Source organism: Accipiter gentilis, chromosome 5, assembly GCF_929443795.1.
Source record: "Accipiter gentilis chromosome 5, bAccGen1.1, whole genome shotgun sequence".
Lineage (NCBI taxonomy): Eukaryota > Metazoa > Chordata > Aves > Accipitriformes > Accipitridae > Astur > Astur gentilis.
Genome location: NC_064884.1, coordinates 15363112 through 15383196, shown reverse-complemented (window position 1 = coordinate 15383196; position 20085 = coordinate 15363112). Strand labels below are relative to the sequence as shown.

The 20085-nt window shown below is 41.1% G+C and overlaps 1 protein-coding gene across 1 annotated transcript in view; it reads left to right on the top strand.

Moving 5' to 3' along the window:
* JAG1 (jagged canonical Notch ligand 1) overlaps positions 1–15019 on the top strand; it is a 37688-nt gene extending 22669 nt beyond the window's left edge. Inside the window, exons 6-26 of the mRNA XM_049800553.1 lie at positions 771–901; positions 1220–1339; positions 1800–1913; positions 2468–2581; positions 3426–3539; positions 3941–3987; positions 4488–4661; positions 5173–5323; positions 5860–6024; positions 6546–6659; positions 7312–7425; positions 7536–7649; positions 7774–7890; positions 8398–8425; positions 8601–8686; positions 9482–9595; positions 9842–9951; positions 10033–10269; positions 10605–10736; positions 11225–11375; positions 12154–15019. Coding sequence (XP_049656510.1) covers positions 771–901; positions 1220–1339; positions 1800–1913; positions 2468–2581; positions 3426–3539; positions 3941–3987; positions 4488–4661; positions 5173–5323; positions 5860–6024; positions 6546–6659; positions 7312–7425; positions 7536–7649; positions 7774–7890; positions 8398–8425; positions 8601–8686; positions 9482–9595; positions 9842–9951; positions 10033–10269; positions 10605–10736; positions 11225–11375; positions 12154–12611 — 2905 coding nt within the window. The 3' untranslated portion in view covers positions 12612–15019. The remainder of the gene's footprint in view (positions 1–770; positions 902–1219; positions 1340–1799; positions 1914–2467; positions 2582–3425; positions 3540–3940; positions 3988–4487; positions 4662–5172; positions 5324–5859; positions 6025–6545; positions 6660–7311; positions 7426–7535; positions 7650–7773; positions 7891–8397; positions 8426–8600; positions 8687–9481; positions 9596–9841; positions 9952–10032; positions 10270–10604; positions 10737–11224; positions 11376–12153) is intronic.
* The last annotated feature ends 5066 nt before the right edge of the window (positions 15020–20085 follow it).

Sequence of the window (20085 nt, the reverse complement as noted above, 5' to 3'; positions counted from 1 at the left end):
AAATTCTTCTCCAGACATGAAATTAAAGTTTCTTAGAATTTGATATGTTTTAGTTATTCCCTGAGAAGAGGTTAGCATAAATCAAACTTTGAAATACACTGACAACTGATCTTCTTTGAACACATGTAAAATCCTGATGTGTGCTGTTTTCTTTCATCTCTTACTGTGGCCCAGTCTATACTTGCTGTGTGTCTTCTAGTTCAGAATAAGGTTAACTTCCGATAGAGCAGAGAACTCCTAATGCTTTGCTACTGCCTTGCTGAGGGCTCAGAGTTGGTGTTTATGGTTTTGTTTGTCTCCCTGCAAACCCAGCATGGCTGAAATGCCTGGAACCTTGTATTCATGAGCATCGCTGGATAACTATTGTTTCCATGGACTTCCCCCGCCCCCCTCAATTTATAAAGCACTCTGTCAAAGTCCAGAGATTGATTTGTAGTGCACACCCACCCTCTCTGCCACATTTGTATGAGGCTCCAAAAGAGTATTATTGTGCTCAATGGCCTCATGCTGGTTCTCTCAGAACAGTTATTCTTTTGTCAGGAGGCTAGCTACAGAGACCTTGGCAAAACTACTAAAATGTTTGTTTACAAGAAACCATCAAACAAACCGTGAATATCTTCTCCCCTCCCCTTGTCCTGCCCTTCTCCCCCACCTCCACAGTCTTTCTCCAAGCTTTGGAGTTCTACACTCGCAGCTAGACAGAGCAGTTCTAAGGGGTTTTTGGTTTGCTTCCCTGTTCTGATTTTTTTTTTTTTCTTTTCTAAACAAAGGTGTCAGTACGGATGGCAAGGCCAGTACTGTGATAAGTGCATTCCACACCCAGGATGTGTCCATGGCACTTGCATTGAACCATGGCAATGCCTCTGTGAAACCAACTGGGGTGGTCAGCTCTGTGACAAAGGTATGCTAATCTTATGGATAGCCAAGTGTAACACTTGAATTTTAACACTGGCAGATTTAGCAAGGAGAGAGTGCGCACGAGACTGAGTGAGTGAGCCTCCTGAAACATGGTGGGAGTTTTTTGTCCTTCAGCTACTTAGCGTTGTGTCCTCTGCTGTTCTGGTGGTGTTAGCATATGTGCTCAACTTTTCCCTGTCCTGTCCTGCTCTTGTGTGCAGGTGTATTCTGTAAAGGCTCTAGAATAATGGAACAAAGCATGCATGTGGTGATGCTTCTCTTCTTTTTCAACAATGTCTTTAATGCTCCTCACCTCTTGTAGATCTGAACTACTGTGGAACCCACCCACCCTGTTTGAATGGAGGTACCTGCAGCAACACCGGTCCTGATAAATACCAATGTTCCTGCCCTGAGGGCTACTCAGGACAGAACTGTGAAATTGGTAAGTGTTTGATGCGGCTGCTGAGCTGCCACTTGGCAGTTAATTCTTGCCAGCTTTTAGTGGCTGGCTTTGGATATATTTTATGAGGTTGGGGAAAAGTCAATTTCTAATATTAATTATGTCAGGGCTAGACACAAAGATCCAGACTTGTTTGTTCATGCTTCATCATGAACAGTTGGTATCTCTGAACATCAGCCTGCTGCTCACCAGAGAGATCACTACAAGTTCCCTTGTCTGGCTCTGACTCAAACAGGTGCAAGTCAGTGTGTTGATGAGTTTAGCACAGAAGATGACTTCCTGCTGGCTAGTAGCTTTTTTATTCAGAGTTCTCACAGGAGTGCAGTAATACATCAAGAGTAATGATGGTGTGTCCAGAGTAGAAGCATGTGGAGGGAGCAGGGGGTGGCTTCTGGTGATATTGCTATAGTCCCTACCGTGATGTACTTCTGTCCCGGTGCAGCGGAGCATGCCTGCCTCTCTGATCCTTGTCACAATGGAGGAAGCTGCTTGGAGACATCTACAGGATTTGAATGTGTGTGTGCACCTGGCTGGGCTGGACCAACTTGCACTGATAGTAAGTCCTTTCAAAAGTGAATTAAAAATGTGTTAGTTTGCTGTTTTAGATCAGTCTTTGTAGTCCCTGATAAACTTACAGTGCAGCCTACTTAACCTTTCCCAGCTTTAGCATTGGTTCTTGGCAGCCATTTATAACACTGTGCACTCTCTTCTCCTTTGCTTCTTGTACCAAGGTTTTTGTTAAATGCCAGGGGAAAGAATGGGCAATGTTCTCCTGAAAAAAGCAGAACGCTGAATTTTTGTAGCATTCTAGCAAGTTGTTTAAAATACTGTTTAGAGAGACTTGCTGGATCAAAATCTGACTTCTGCTTGCAAAAAGGCCACGGGTGTAGACTTCTTCCCTGTGCTTTGAACTCCATTTCACACTACTATTATTTTTCAAGGGGGCTTTTGCTGAAATCAGAGTAGACCTAGAAATTCCAAGCAGAAGTCCTGTTGTCTGTCTTTTCCTCAGGTCAAATCCTAGTAGAAGCAACCATTTATCAAATTTGTGAGTTACTGACATTGCCTGTTCAGTAACAGAGGTAAGCCTCTCCTTAATCTGCATTACAGATATTGATGATTGTTCTCCAAATCCCTGTGGTCATGGAGGAACTTGCCAAGACCTAGTTGATGGATTTAAGTGTATTTGCCCACCTCAGTGGACTGGCAAAACATGCCAGCTAGGTGAGAACTGCTTTTCTCTTTGTCCAGTGTTGCTTGGGGTGGGGGCAGGTAAATGCACGAGGAATCGTAGTCCAGCAGGTAAGGGCAGTGGTGCCCTTTGCTTTACGCACTTTTATGGTTCCAAAGCCTATGGATGTATTTTGGCACCTTGAGAATATTAAGTGTCGATGATTGCAGGACTGGGGTCTAGGACAGTCTCAAAGCATAGAGTGGCTTTCTTCTGTTGTTGTTATGCTGATGCATGCTAGCAGTTGAAAGAAATGGTTAACTAAGCCAAACAGACATACTTTAAACCGTAAGTGAACTGAAGTGGGGAGGGTGCATGTGTATGCCTTCCAGTCCTGCCCCCACATGTATTTCTTCCTTTAGCCTGTGAGAAAGTTGCTCTATCTCTTCAGCCATGTCAACTCCTCCAGACCAAAGAGTTCACAGCTGGGTTCCAAAATGTGGATGACCTCATGAAGAATGAGCTGGCTGCATTCTTTACACAACACACTAATCCCAATAACCAGGCTTCAGCACTCCTCCTTCAAAATGCTTGGTTGAGATGTGTGTGGGGGAGGGAAGTTGCTCTTAATGAGTGGCTGGGTAATTATCAAATAATTAGTGTAGTCTGTATGTTCTAATTGCAGAGAATTTGAAAGAGACTTCAGGACTTCAGAGATTGATGTATGATTGACTTTTGTTCGTTCAAGTCACGCTAATCCATGCTGTATCTTACAAGTTCCTCTTAGATCTGAATGAACTGCTGATTATTGCTGTGAAAACCAGCTGTAGGCTTTTTTTTTCCTTCTCCCCCCTGCTCTACAAGCCCTGCATTTGGCCATTCACATTGTTTTTTCAGATGCGAATGAATGTGAGGGCAAACCCTGTGTCAATGCCAACTCCTGCAGGAACCTGATTGGCAGCTACTATTGTGACTGCATTACTGGCTGGTCTGGCCACAACTGTGATATAAGTAAGTGTCTATATCCTTGGGTTTATTAAAAGCCAGTTGTGTGTGTATGCATGTATGCCACTGAGTTCTGACCTCAGACTTAAACACCAGGCAGAGTCCCAGTGGTTGATGTTTTTAGAAACGGAGTAGTTGGTGCGGAATGAAAATACACAATTTTATCAAACTCATTAGTCCATAACATAGCTATATTCTGATAAAGTGACTAAAACAATGATGTGAAATTTCACTGCCTCTAGCAGAAGAATCGCAAAAGGTTCCCACCCATTATAATAACCTTATCTCAAGGAAGGCACGCAGGAAACTTGACAAAAGGTTTATCTAGCTGCAGTTTTAGAGATATTTGAACTCTGTATCTAGTGTAAATATATTTTTGCCTTCTAACCACAGTAATTTTATTACAGATATTAACGACTGTCGTGGACAATGTCAGAATGGAGGATCCTGTCGGGTAAGCCATTCTTGTTTTATTTTGGTTTCCCTGAGACTTGCAACAGTAACTAAAACATTTGAGTTGAAACACAAATAGTGTGGAAAATAGCAATTAGCTGGTATAAATTGTCGTTTCTTTGGGGTTGGGGGGAGGGCCTCTGTCATGCTACAGCATGTCAGGGTATCTCTGTAGAACAGCTAGGGCAAAAAAAACCCCAAACCTGCAATAAATGACTCATTTTCACTGCCAGTGTCACCAGTGAATGGGCTGGTTGTTGTGCAAACTACCTACTGTAAATGGAGGTACTTCACTTCCAAATGTGGATTGATGTATCCTGCCTGGAAATTAAGAATGTAAGCCAGTACTGGGGTGTGTGTTTATTTCCCCCCTTAAATATTCTTGCCTTGTTTGGACACACGAAGAGGATTTTTTTTCCTCCTTTTTGTTTTTTTCTTTAGTAAGAATATATCAAGAGGGAGGAAAAAAACTTGACTCTAAACTTTCTCATTCCTTTCCAGGACTTGGTTAATGGTTATCGGTGTATCTGTTCACCTGGCTATGCAGGAGATCACTGTGAGAAAGACATCAATGAATGTGCAAGTAACCCTTGCATGAATGGGGGTCATTGCCAGGATGAAATCAATGGATTCCAATGTCTGTGTCCCGCTGGTTTCTCAGGAAACCTCTGTCAGGTAAGAAGCATGGGAGAAAGGCAGGCCCTGAGCCAGTGGTATTTCTACCAGCACTCTGGATCTGTACGCTGAATGCCTTGCATCCAGTGAACCATAGTATAAAGTTGTACTTGATATCGCTGTCAGTCTGCCAAGAAAGTGTTTGATTAATATATATTGGGATGGGGGGGGAAGAAACCAACAAAAAGCTCTGACAGGCTGCTGAGGATTCTTTTTGTTAAACAGACTGCAAGTGTTGGCATGTCAGGTTTTGTTGCACGCTGACTATTAACTTTCAGTGGCTGTTTAATATCTAGAGTGCTGTCTGCCGAAATAGTTGCAAGTCTAACTAAACTCTGTGCATTATGAACAATTCATTGAGGCAGCAGATAAAAAGGTCAGATTCCACAATGTCTGCCTGTCATAGTGAGGGAAAGCTATGATAAAATTTCTGTTTCACTCAGCCTCTACTTCCCCCCCCCCCCCCCCCTTTTTATTTCCCTTTCCGTTTCTCTCTCTGCACTGCTTACAGCTGGACATAGATTATTGTGAGCCAAATCCTTGCCAGAATGGTGCCCAGTGCTTCAATCTCGCTATGGACTATTTCTGTAACTGTCCTGAAGATTACGAAGGGAAGAACTGCTCACACCTGAAAGATCACTGCCGCACAACTCCTTGTGAAGGTTTGTGTCGCCTTGCAGGTGAATGGGAATGACAGGCAGTAGTTTCTGCCCCTCCCCTGGCTGGAGCCATAATGCAGCTCCAATAATGTAGTCACTGGAGTAGCTCTGACATAAAGAGGCTGAATTTTGCCCTGTGCCTTATGCCTCTATTTGTATGAGAAGATGAGTAATATTTGTAAGTATGGGTGATTTGAAAGACAGTGTTATGTCAATGTGGACAGAAAATACATGTAGCAAATGGCTTTTCTAAATTTATTCCAGGCCACAGATGTGGTCCAGCAATCTTCAGATAAGATGCTGTGATTATTTTATCCACAAACAGTTGGTATAGTCCTTTTATTTTAAAGCAGCAAGCATATTTGGCAGTGTTAGGTTAACGGTTTGACTTGATGATATTAAAGGTCTTGTCCAACCTAAACAATTCTATGATATGTTTGTCTTTTTAATTTCCAGTGATGGACATTTAAATGTTGCTCTTAGCTTAAGACATCAGATAGAATGGGCAGTCCTCACACAGGTCTCTGCTTTTTCTACAGTAATTGACAGCTGTACTGTGGCAGTAGCTTCTAACAGCACACCAGAAGGGGTTCGTTACATTTCTTCAAATGTCTGTGGTCCTCATGGAAAATGCAAGAGCCAGGCAGGTGGAAAATTCACCTGTGAATGCAACAAAGGATTCACTGGCACCTACTGTCATGAGAGTAAGAGCTAAAAAGAGAATATATTTTACTGTCCCCTACTCTTTTTGGAAAAAGATTCCATCCTTTCCTCCCAGACTGGTATAAGGTTTCTTTCTTGTAACACAGTGAACCTTGGAACTGCTTTAAGTTTTCATATCCCGCTTGGGCGAGGCAGATTGGAATTTGCTAGGCCTTGGGGAAAGTTCACAGTAATGAACCTTCTGGCCTTGAATTGTATGTTTTTAAAAACCTTATGTATACAAGGTCTGAGGTGGTTAATAGTTGAGTTTAACATGGATCTTAAGGACCCCTGATTTTTTTGTTTGTTTGTTTTTTGGTTTTAATAGTAATTGTTGAGTGACAGGCTCATCACTTTGTGCAGTGTTTTTCAGCTATTTCTCCTCTTGCTCATAATCATTCCTCTCAAAAGAAATGGAAGTAGCACCAAATAGCCTGCAATAAGATGAATTCTAGTAGCTGTACTTCTAGTTTGATTTTTTTTTTTATTTCCCCCCCTTCCCCTCTCCTCCAAACTGTTGCAGATATTAATGACTGCGAGAGCAACCCCTGTAAAAATGGTGGCACTTGTATTGACGGTATCAACTCCTACAAATGCATTTGTAGTGATGGATGGGAAGGAATATATTGTGAAACAAGTAAGTTAACCTTTCTTCAGCACACAGAAATATCTCTTGGAAAAACAGCGGGAAGGAATAGCTGGTGCTGTCTTTAAGACAACAGTGACCAATGCCAATTCAACATAAACTCTGCTTCAAAGGCCACGGAGGACAAGGTGTCCTCTTTTTTTCTGTTGAGTCCCAGGCTTTTGTATCAGAACTAAACCCAAGTTACGAAGCTGGACTGGGAGTAGAACCTGGCTCACCTACTGTTCAATTTTATGCTCTAGCCTTTGGATAACTTTCTGTAAGAAACCCTTGGCATTAGTACACACCATTTTACGAATGGCATATCTGCATATTACACTTGTATTTTGACAGTCTTGGGAACAGAAGAGGAGTAAGTGCTCAACCCCTGTCCTCTGACTGATAGGATAGTTTATGTAACAGGCCTTTTCACTTCTTGTTTACTGAAACAAGATGACAAACAAAATGCAAACAAACTGGAGGAATGTGGTGAAATACTCTTCATCTCTGTGACAGCGCTTAAAGCTTTAAAATGCCTTAAGTGTTTAATCCATAATTGAAATGCAGGCCAAAATTGGGGATGGGCCATGCACCTTTCAAGCATTAACTGTCTGTCAATTCTGTAAACACTGCTTAGCTTGTTTTCTGTCCTTAACATATCTAGATATTAATGACTGCAGTAAAAACCCTTGCCACAATGGAGGAACTTGCCGAGACTTGGTCAACGACTTCTTCTGTGAATGTAAAAATGGGTGGAAAGGAAAAACTTGCCACTCCCGTAAGTTCAGCATTTCCAAAACACAACAGGCATGCTCTGTTAGGCTGCTTAAACTTGTTGCATTGCATTAAGAAAGTGCTGGTATTAAGGGTAGTTTGGCTTCTTCACAGGTGACAGCCAGTGCGATGAGGCAACATGCAACAATGGAGGAACATGTTATGATGAGGGGGACACTTTCAAGTGTATGTGTCCTGCAGGATGGGAAGGAGCCACTTGTAATATAGGTAAATACCCTGCACAATCACCAGGAAGCAGATGCAGCACTGGATCTGTGACCTTGGTTTTTCCTCTTGGCTCAGTTTTGATGGCTTTCTAACAACTTGGTGGCAAATCTTATTTCTGTTATAGCAAGGAACAGCAGCTGCCTGCCAAACCCCTGTCATAATGGTGGTACCTGTGTAGTCAGTGGGGATTCTTTTACTTGTGTCTGCAAGGAGGGCTGGGAAGGACCCACATGTACTCAGAGTAAGTCTTCTCTGCTTGAACTTTTCCAGAGTGTTGCATGATGAGAACATGAGCTCATCCTGTTGCCCTTGGAGTCAAGATTGAAACCAGAAGGGAAAGCTTGTTTGATGTAGGCTTTAGCATCACCTGAATCTTTGTTTTTAATGACTTTATGTGATAGAGCCTTGACCTGGGCATGAGAAAGTTGCAAATGAGTTAAGTGGAGACAGATGTTGTCTTGTTTTCTCCTGCATTCTTTTTCTACAAGCAGCTCTGTCTGCTTCCACTTTTTTTCCCTGTTAGATTCTTTACAAGGATCTCTTCCTGTGTACATGTGTTCCACAATGTAGTTAACAAATTTTGTGGTAGAAGCCTGGAATCAATTTAGTAGAGAATTTCAGCATATTTTTCTTAAAGTTGAGCTAAGTGTAACTTGGGCATTAGGGGAAGTTTGATCCTTCTTTACTGATAGTAGAGTTGTATTAGCCAAAGTCTGTATGTTTGACGTTTTCTGTCTCTGCTTTGCAGACACAAACGACTGCAGTCCTCATCCTTGGTAAGTTTAATATGTTTACCTTTCATCCTTTGCTTTTTTTGTTGTGGTTTTTTTGTTGGTGGTGTTGGTTTTTTTTGTTGTTGGGGTTTTTTTGTTTGGGTTTTTTTTTTTTTTTAGAATTCTCAATTCATCTGTAGCAGTGTTTTTTACTGTATATAATGACTTTTCTTTGTAGTTATAATAGTGGCACTTGCGTGGATGGAGACAACTGGTACCGCTGTGAATGTGCTCCAGGATTTGCAGGTCCTGACTGCAGGATCAGTAAGTGTTTCAATGGCACTCTACCTTGCTTTTTGTCTCGCTTGAATCTTGTTGTGAGCCAATCATCTTAAGTGGTAGATCAGATTAATGATAGATATCCTGTGTCTTCTGTATCTGTACCCAGAATTGTAGCAGATGTGGGGAGGGCAGGAATTGCACTGAAAATGAAAGAAATCTTAAAGTCAATTCAGTGAGGGCTGAAACCTCTTGGTTCAGCTGAGTGGGCAAAATACCCTTCAGGATAGTCTTCCCAGTTAGAATGTGTTTGTGTGGCATAGGTTTCTGCTCGAGATGAAAATGTGTCAGCCAAAAACCTTGTCAATTAATAATCTACCTACAAGCCCTGAGGTGATGTATGCACTTCCCTGTAATTTAATAATAATTACAGGTAGGAGGACACTAACACTTTTTTAAATAACAGCCATGGAAATAGAAGTTTCCTAGTAGCAATACAAGTGGAAAGGGGTTTAACATTTGTCATCAGTTGAAGGGAGATGAAACTGGAGTATGTCAAAGAGAGGAAGTGTGTTTGTGCGAGAAGGAATGTGTCCTTGCCCTTGAAAAACTAAGTAGCCATAGGGGTCAGGTTTTGATCTTTGTTAGTGCCACACAGCAGAAACTTCAAAGAACTTGCACTGAGATTATACTGGTGCTGCTATAATATGAATCTATTGCGGAGTAGACACTAGAAGATGAACATAAAGCTCCAGTAGGCAAATCTCTCCTATGTTTTTTTTTATGACAAAATAAAAGGATACTACAGAGTAACTTTATTTACTCTCCTTCCCTTCACAGATATCAATGAATGCCAGTCTTCACCCTGTGCCTTTGGAGCTACGTGTGTGGACGAAATTAATGGGTACCGGTGCCTTTGCCCACCGGGTCGTAGTGGTCCAGGATGCCAAGAAGGTATTCCAAATGTCATAGCTGGTCATAATACTCATAGCGAGATCTGTATAATAATTGCGTGTTAACAGGCTTGTGGTTGGGGGTGGGGGTTATATGTTGTAAAGCAAGTATCTTTCTTTACTGAAGAAACAAACTTATTCCTAAGTTTAGATGAGCTTGAGAAAGGAGGGGGGTGGTTCCCCCCCCCCCTCCCCAACCCCCCCCCTCCCCCCCTTAAGTTTATAATTTTGTTCAATCTCTCTTCAGTTACAGGAAGGCCTTGCATTACCACTGTTCGTGTAATGCCAGATGGGGCTAAGTGGGATGATGACTGCAATACCTGTCAGTGTTTGAATGGAAAAGTCACCTGTTCCAAGGTACAGCTGTGCTGTGTTTTGGGTTATACTCTCTTCTGTCCTGTAACCAGTGGTTATTTACCAGTATTTATTCTCTTCTAGGTTTGGTGTGGTCCTCGACCTTGTGTCATACATGCCAAAGGTCATAATGAATGTCCAGCCGGACATGCTTGTGTTCCTGTTAAAGACGACCACTGTTTCACTCACCCTTGCGCTGCAGTGGGTGAATGTTGGCCTTCAAATCAACAGCCTGTGAAGACCAAATGCAATTCTGAGTCTTACTACCAAGACAACTGCGCCAACATCACCTTTACCTTTAATAAAGAAATGATGGCACCAGTAAGTAGCAGAACATAGCTCACTGTGCTGTGGCACATGCACGATTTGCTTCCAGAGCATGAAACAACTTTTTTGACTAGTAAAAGTACAGTAAAAGCTGAGACTCCTTTATTATCAAAGAAAACGGACGGTATAGAAGAATTATAATATAGACTTCTACCCTAAATGCTTTTGTGTCCAGAGAACAAATCTGGTTTGGAGGGAATTCCACCTCCTCTTCCCTCGAGAACTCTTTACTTCAGGGGGGAAAAAAAAAAAAAAAAAAATTTCTTACATCTGTGTGTTCATGTGCATATATATTTTAAAAAACCCACCACCTTTTTTGTATCCTCCAGGGACTTACCACAGAGCATATTTGCAGTGAATTGAGGAATCTGAATATTCTGAAGAATGTTTCTGTTGAATATTCCATCTATATTACCTGTGAGCCTTCACACTTGGCAAATAATGAAATACATGTTGCTATTGTAAGTATTCCTGGAATATTTTTAAATGCCTTAATAGTTAATTGCTTGGATATGTGTGCAACATGTGGATTTAATAAAAATTGTAATTCCTGGCTTTGTCAGCACTTCTCATGGTTTAGTTTCCATCCCAATTCCCTTTAAGAGCACGGGAAGAAATCCTGGTTACATGTGCATACCTGAAAGCTACCATCTGGTGGCAACTGTAACAGGGGTAGTAAAACACTTTTTCTGTTATACTCTCCTGAGCTGAGCACTGCTTTTTTTTTGGGGGGGGGGGAGGGGGGTTTGGCTGTCTTTTTAAGGCTGGGGCCAAAAATTAAGCATTATTAGTTTCTGCCCATAGCTGGGCTTTTTGTCTGTTTCTGTTTTGTTTTTTAAGTGTTAAAAGTACTGAGAGAGTCTTAACTGATTGTGAAAGTTTATAAAATAGCAGATTACCCACACATCTGATCTGGCACTTGGTATTAATTGTATGACTTTTTCTGTAGTCTGCAGAAGATATAGGGGAAGATGAAAACCCAATCAAAGACATCACAGATAAGATTATTGACCTTGTCAGTAAGCGTGATGGTAACAACACACTAATTGCCGCAGTCGCGGAAGTCAGAGTACAACGGCGACCAGTTAAAAACAAAACAGGTGAGCTTTTCCTTGTGTCCAAAAGCCTCATACACTTGCCACGACTAGAATAGCCTTTCAAAGCAGGTGAAGCTTTTCTCGCTTTTGAGATTTGCAGCTAGTCTGAGAATGTCTGCCTCTTGGCCCTGTTAACAGGGAACAATAAGGAGGCTTTGTACCGGGATCTGATTACTTTAAAAACCCAAAAGTTCTGAAAATGCTCTAAAACAGTGGCCTAACCTGTTAAAAGGGCTGCTACTGTTCTGCACTCTTCATGAAGAAACGAGGAGGAAGAAAGCAACTGGCTGGCTCTGAAAGCTCCTACGTATTTACCTGGCAATGCCACTGTCCAGCTGTGATGAATTAAACATTGTCAGAAGTGTCCCTTATTAGCTTTCCATGTAGTGCCAGGCAGGCACTGGCACCTTCCTAACAGCCAGCAGTCCAGAGAGAAATGACAGTAGTGGGTATGGAGCCAACTGCCCTTGGGGCAGGAGACGTTCCTCTGAGCTGGGAGCTGCTGCAGGGCAGCCTAAGGAAGCCGGTGTTCCTCTTGCCAGTGGTGAGTGGCTGTGTGTGAGGAAGATGTTTTCCAGGAGGGCTATCAGTCAGTACTCCTGAGTCCTAAACTCACTTTAAACACCCTGTATTCTAAACGAGCTGAGATTATCCTTCTGTTACCATCTGGACCCCAGTGAAAAAAATAAGGCTTAAGAGCTGAGATGTGTGTTCTTTGTAGAAAGCCTGGACTGGAACACTTGGTTTGCAGCGGGGTTAACGGGTCTCCTATCTCTTCCAGATTTCTTGGTGCCGTTACTGAGCTCAGTCTTAACAGTAGCCTGGATCTGTTGCCTGGTAACTGTTTTTTATTGGTGCATTCGAAAGCGCAGAAAGCAGAGCAGCCATAGTCACACAGCGTCTGATGACAACACTACCAACAATGTAAGGGAGCAGCTGAATCAGATAAAAAACCCCATTGAGAAACACGGAGCAAATACTGTCCCAATTAAAGACTACGAAAACAAAAACTCTAAAATTGCCAAAATAAGGACACACAATTCAGAGGTGGAGGAAGACGACATGGACAAACACCAGCAGAAGGCCCGATTTGCCAAGCAGCCAGCGTACACTTTGGTAGACAGAGATGAAAAGCCCCCCAACAGCACACCTACAAAACACCCGAACTGGACAAACAAACAAGACAACAGAGACTTGGAAAGTGCACAAAGCCTAAATAGAATGGAGTACATTGTATAGCAGACAGTGGGGTGCTGCCATGCAGGGCCTTTAAATATCATTATAAAGGCACTCAAGAGCTTGTAGTTCTTAAACTGTTGTGTAATATTTGAGTCTAAGGCTATTATTTACTTAGAATCCCTGTGTTAATTTAAGTTTTGACAAGCTGGCTTACACTGGCAATGATAGTTGCTGTGGTTGGCTGGAATACCAAGTGCTGCATTTCACATCTATGCAAAACTAGTCAAAAGTGCCCTCACGCAAATTCAGCTGTAGCTGATACACATCCTGGAAACGTTTCATAAGGTATTACATAGCCTTATTACTCTTCCTTAGTGTTAATCTTTTTTTTTCTGCCAGGTGTCCCGATTTATACAGTTTCTTTAGCCTAATACATTTTATTTATATTTATTGAATTTGAGTTTTTTGTATATTGGTTTTATGGTGACGTACAACTAGTTCTGTATTTGAAAGTGCCTTTGCAGCTTGGAACCACAGCAACTATCAAAAATAAGTTTATTATTTATTTTTTTATTGTATTTTTGTTGGGGGTGGGTGGGGGGAACTTGTCAGCAGTTGCTGGTAAATGAAGAATTTAAAGAGGAAAATGTGTCAAAAATAGAAGTTTGTATAGAAATGTAAATAATTCTTTTTTTATTAATCACTGTGTATATTTGATTTATTAACTTAATAATCAAGAGCCTTAAAATATCATTCCTTTTTATTTATATGTATGTGTTTAGAGTTGAAGGTTTTTGATAGCATTGTAAGCTTGTGGCTTCTCTATTTTGAATTTATTTTCTTGTTACATGTTGCCTATATGCCAAAACTAAGGTGTTCTAAAATAGTTTATTTTTAATAGGATGGGCTTTCATGCCTTGATGCTGGTTTTTGTACAATGTCAAACGTTTGAAACACCTTCCATAGTATCACTTTAAGAGTATTTGTAAGTACTGACTGAGGCAGTTTAGATAATTAGATTAGAAATTTTTTTTTGCTGCTTTAGACTTGAAAAATGAGTGACAGGCAGATAATCTGCTAAGAAGCAGTTTAAGGGAACAAAAACTGAGCTATTACTTTATGTAGATGAAATGTGAGTGGTTGCATGTAATTAAAATATCAAATTAGCGTGTGAAGTTGGAAACACAGCAATCTTATTTTGTAAATTCTAATTATTTTTTTCTCACCATGAATATGTAATAACTGAACCACTTGTAGATTTGACTTTTTTTGTAATCTACTGCATTTAGGGAGTATTCTAATAAGCTAGTTGTTGAATACTTGAACAGTAGAATGTCCAGTAAGATCACTGTGTAGGTTTGCCATAGATTACACTGCCCGCCTTAAGTGAGGAAATCAAAGTGCTATTATGATGTTTAAGATCAAAAGGCTTATAAACATAGTAATCTCAGTGGTTAACCATTGAGATCATGAAGATACCTTGTATTGTGATATTAGTGTTATATGAAAATGCATCTTTGATGTGTTGTTCCTGGCAATAAATCTTGAAAAGTAATATTTATTAAATTTTTTTGTATGAAAACAGACAAGAGCGTGGAGATTATTGAGCTTGGAGCCACTGCTGACTAGTTAGTTGTGCAAACCAGTGGCAGGTGCCGGTTCACGTTTCCAAGACCTGCTACTGATTTTGGTGGAGTCAGTTTTTTGTTAGATGATTACACGTTCCCCTCTGGCTCTGAACCAGATTGAAGGGGTTTGAAAGCAGCGTGTCCCTGGTTCTCGGTGTACCTCCGTGTACGTTGAATGGGAGGATGATGATGTGATTGGAATTGTGCAAGGAGTTTACTTTGTGTGGGCCAATGAGCTACCACCAGACATAGTAACCAAATCGAAGTAGCTAGGCAAGATACAAACTGCTGACCGGGATGGGAAAGGATCCATAGATTATACTGATTTCTAATGGCAAAAAGTGCTTTGTAAAGCATAAAATAAACTCTTAAAGGATTCAACACACAATACTGTTTAATCCTTTACTAATGCAGCCCCTCCCACCTCAAAGGGGCTCTGTGTGTGTGTAAGAAGAAGGGGTTAGCTGTCTGGTAGTCTGCTCTTATTTTAGCACACTTTCCTGATGAAGCTGCAAGTTTGTTGCGGTAAGGTGCTAGCACAAAGCTGAAGGAACAATTAACAGTGTGAAACCAACTCAGTTGAAAAATAATAACAGAAAAATAGGGTCAGGCTGCTGCTTGTACTTCAGCTTAAAGGAACCCACTGCAAGGTTAGGCCTTTTCATCCATATTTTGTTTATAGTAAATAGAGATACTTTATATAATGCTTGCTGTGATATGAATACAACGAACACTTAAAAGCTCTGATAGCAAGACATTCTCTGTTCTGTACCTTCTTTACAGCTGTCTTTAAAAAAAAAAAAAGGATAAAATCTATTTAGTGTTACTTTTTATTTCAACCTCACTTCAAAAGGAGATTTCTAACTTGTTGCTACACCACCTTGAAAGGGAGATGCTCCTTATTCTTTGCAATCACATGCCACATAACTTAAGCACTGGAGAATCATCAGTTTACTGCCTGCTGAATGGGAAGTCAATAAGATTAGCTTCATCTGACCACTTCAATAATTCCTCATCCAACAAATCCCATGAGTATTTATTTCCCTTTGTTCCCTGACTTCTGCAATCTGCAATAAAGCAAACACTTTGTGTCTAAAAAAGCCACTTAAAGATAATAGAATCTTCCACCTGCCTCAGAAGTACAAAGTTGAGGCCATTAAATGAATGCTTTTCCATACTTTCAATATTGAATTAACCATCTTCCTGATATCTAGTGTTCACACAGGTTTCAAATTCAATGCTGCAGCAACCAACTACCTTTTCTAAATGACTGAAACATTTATAGCTGAATTTGTAGGAATAAATGAGTCTACCTTCTATTAAACGAAAGAAAAAAAAAAAAAAAAACCAAAAAAAAATCAGGCTTTTGCTAGTCCTGGGAACATGGATTTGACTGGCTACTTCAAAACCTGCTGAGGCAAATTCTAATTACAGACTTAATCACTTAATACATTGACAAAGCTGTTTAGATCTCTGAAGACTCCGTGTAGAGCAAAACCTGGGTTCCTCAAGCTTCAAAACTTGAATCCAGCACTCACGGCTTTGACATTTAGTTAGTTATTTCCAGCCTTTCCTGTGCTACAAAGTACTGCGCTGACCACGTGGAAGTTTTGTTACTGCCGAGTTTCTCCGTACATAAACTATTTTTCCCATATAACTCATTTCATTGCTACCTCATAGTGTTATAAAATTAGAGCTGCACAAGTTGTACGGGGGGGAGAGAAGTGAATTCTGTGAAAATGCTATAATGATATTTTAAAATTATATCCTCTTATCTCAGTGGTAGCTTCAAAATTTACACTGGTGAATATAACAGAAACCCAATCTTCCGGAGCCCAGAACCACCACCAAGCTGGGGGCTGGTATATGAAGTGTTTTCCGCTGCTGTGAAAATAAATAGAAACACGAAGTTTAAGACTTTCCCATTAGAAATCCAAAGCACATTTATTTTTGTGGAAATTATACTTTGCCAGTTCACGGTTTACTACTCTGGGAAGATACATTCTGTTTAGTCAGGAGAAGGTTCCCGCTGCTCGTGTGTGTTTGTTCTTTGGATCCTTGTTCATCTAAGAACCGAAAAAAGTGCACTTCCTGAGCTGCCATTTAACCATAGGAGCTCTAAAACAAAATAAATAGCAAAATAACTCCCCTTAGCACCCTCAGCTTTGCTCTACCTACAGCTAATTGAACCTGTCAAACCTGGGTTTGGTTCAACTCGAGCTGAGCATCACCACATCAAAGCCTCCGCACCTCCGCATGGAAAGGGCCCATCTCACGTAGAGGCAACTCGCGGAAAGGCGCTGATCATGCACGTTACATCAGCTGTAACGCCAATCTATTCATGTCACTGGGGGAAGGACAGCCTTGGGAACAGCTATTTCTGCGTTGCTAAGAGCAGCAAACGACAGCCAGCTAGCGCTCGTACATCTGAAGCCTAGCAAGTGACTAACATAAACCAGTTTAGGGCCTAAACAAGCGATTTCGCTGACGAAGCTGTTTGCCTTTCCACAGAAACAACACTTTTCTTACACCGGCTGGCAGACCTACCCAACAAGAGTTAATATTATTAATCAGCTCTCTGCCAAGCTAGAAAATGTACAAGGTTACGCTCTCGGTTGCTCCTTGCGGACTGCACAATTGGGCTCCTCACCTGCCAGCCCCCAGGGCGGCTGCCCCAGCCCCCCAGCTGAAGCTAGCCTTGCCTCCTCAGCTAGCTGGGGGCCCACATCGCTACCCTTGCCCTTTGCAGAGCCACCCCAGAACAAGCCACAAGGCAGAGGCTTAATGTTTTTATTGGTGTATGCAAAGACGAGAAGTTCTGACAAGGGAAGTACCAAATTCAGCCTTTTCCTCCCCGGAAGACGGAAGTGATTGTGTAAGCTCCCCCTCCCCTTCTCAACGGAGCAAGAATATTTAAGCGTATTTAAGACTTTTTTAACTTCCTCTTTTTCAGCATTGACACCAGCGGCCATCACAGTTACTGTTCACCAGTGCACACGGAGTTTGCTTTTAAAGGTTAGCTGTTATTCCCCAAAGTGGGGAAAACCAGCAAAATAGCTGTGCAATGATTAATTCCAATTTCTGGGGGCGTGGAGGCGGAAAGCGGTGAAGGTTCTGTATGGTCCGCTGGCCACCGGATGGAGGTTCAGCAGATGGCTTACCTAAGCACTGGGGCCGTACTGGAGCGATGTGGTATGAGACAGGGTGTCAGACCAGAGTTCCAGCCCAGATCTTCCAGGGAGCGCCTTCTCTGTGATGTGCAAACTGTTTTAACCAGTTTCTCTACAGGGTGGAGAAATAAGACTCTATTCTTTTCATTCTAGTACTATGAGATCATATTAATATTAAAAAGGGGCATGCCCATCTCTAGAATTATAGCTCAAGACACTTTTCTTTAAAGATCTGACGCATAAATCAAAAAGACAGTTTTTCTGGCAGCAAGTAAAGTAGTCATGGAGCTAGATTACCAATTCCTGCTACCGAGGTACTACGTCTCAGTTATACTAAAGGATCGAACTTTGACAGAATGGGAGCAAATCAGTGAAATACTCATTCAAAAAAGGTGTGTTGTCAGCTCTCACAGGAACCAATTCCCAGCTCTGGAATAATTGAAATGGATAGTAAAGGAGGTAGGATGGTGGAGGTCAATTCCCTGGGTGATTTCCAGGTTACAGCTGAAATGCCCTGTGACACGACATCAATTGCACAACCGTTACGATTTCTCAGCATAGGCCAACACCACCAAACAAACAAACAAAAAGTCCCTGTCTAAAAATGTCACCTTTTGCCACTGTGGAAAGGACAAGGTCACGCGCTACCAGGTTCCATTTTAATTATCTGGTAAAAAAAGAAGGTGAACAAGATGGGAGAACCGTGTTCAAAAATACTTGAACGAGTTGATGGAAGAGTTTGCAGTACGAGTTCCTTAACCAGCTTGCTTTACCTGGAAGAAATTGCTTACCCTCAGTGCTGCCCCAAATGTCAAAATAAGCATATTCATATCCCTCCCAGGTTCAGCTGCAGAATGCTTTGATATCCCTTTGATGAAAGGCTCCGTGTGCTGCTATTCCCCCATCCCACATCTTCTTGTTCACATAGGTTTTTGGATCCTAGCTAATGCTTATTAGAGAAGAAAAAAGCAGCAAGCAAAGAAGTGAGGAGTGCCTTTTATTAAAGCTAATTTCTGAGGCCAACCCACACTTCCCACTGCTGGCTAAAAGACTCTTGATACTATTAACTCTGTTTGCTCAAGCCTGCATTAGAGTGTTTTAATACAGTATGAAACTTTTTATTAGATACTGATATAGGCAAAGAGATAACTACTCATGACATGCAATCTGGGACAGTCTAATTACATTTTACATCTTTCTGATTCCAATTACAAACAAAAAATTATTTTCTCCAACTTTTTCCTTAAAAAAGGATCCATTTTCCACTCAAAAGCCAATGAAATGAAGATAGAAAAACATCAATTAAAACTCAGCCACTGAGACCCACATGCCGAGCGGTGAGAGGGAAGGAAGTTCACACTGACAAAATAAAAGCCTTCCGAAGGCTACTGAACACCTCGCGTGGTCAAAACTTTCTGCAGCAAGGAAAGTTTTGGTTCTTAAAATTCTCCTTTTTTGTTAGAAACAGGTGCTCTTGAATTATTCAAGTCAAGTGTAACACAGAAATGTGGCTACGCAATTGTAGTAACACACTAGCATACGCTCCAGACCCTTGTATGCAGAACGACAACCTGACAGAGAATATCAGAACTAGCAGAAAGCTTATTACTCAAAATAACTCTTGCGATAGTTAAAACTTTCCTACCAATCAACACTGGGCAAGGGAGATTTTACATCAGCCTGCTTCCTCTTTATAAATAAACACGTAAAAAGCTGGTCTAGCTTTTGATGTGTGTTTAAACACAAAAGTACACTAAACAAATATTTTTATCTACTTTGATGTAAAGAATAATGGAAACGATAGTCTGCACACATTAGAAAGTGTTTGGCTAGGAAAGGACTGTTTGACTATCAGCAAAGAGCACAGACCAAATTAACCAGATATTCATTAAAAAAAAACACCCAAAACAAACCACAAAGCTGGCTGGTTTGGAATAGACAGTTATTTCTCGTGAAGACAAACATGTATTTTTCAATGTGAGCTCTGCATTGTGGGCTTTAGCCAGTCTCAGACCTATACATATTTCAGAAGAGTTCAAAGAAGCTCTGAAAATGAAAAAATGCAACATAACAAATGCACAAAAAAGAAACTGTTTCTGTGCTTCAATGGCAGTTTCAGAACAGAGCCTTAAATATTTATTACTTTTAACAGAAAGGTATGCTAATGCTGCTCAGAAGCAAATTGGTAATAGAAAGCCACAGCCAAGACTTGCAAACTGCTAATTTTACTCTAGCTCACTTTCCAGCTTGCTTTTTTTTTTCCCCTAAACCCGATTTAGGAAATCAGGTGTGTGTTTCAAGAGCATGTCAAACCACACCTCTGCCAGTCATCTGGGTGCAGGTGGATTGTTGATAAACACAAAGCCTGAGAAGATGACCTTGGGCTTGAAGTACAGAGGTAACAGAGACACGGTAACAATACAGCCTGGATGCCACAGCACCACGTAAAGCACCCACAAGGTTTGCAAAAGGGAAATTTCTAGAATAGTCCTGCTGCAGAGGGAAAAGAAAGAGCAGTTTTGAGCAGTGACACCATCTAAAATCCAGAAATGACCATGAATTCAAAGCTTTTTTCCCTGAATAACTGCATTTCTGAGAGGATCCAAGAAACAACTTTTTAAAGTAACTAAGCTCTAAATACACAGCGACAAAGAGCATAGGGATCTAACAAGCCAGTAATTACAGTGAGAATGATGCAACTATGCACTTTTGAGAAAGTCCGCTTGTATTTGTTCT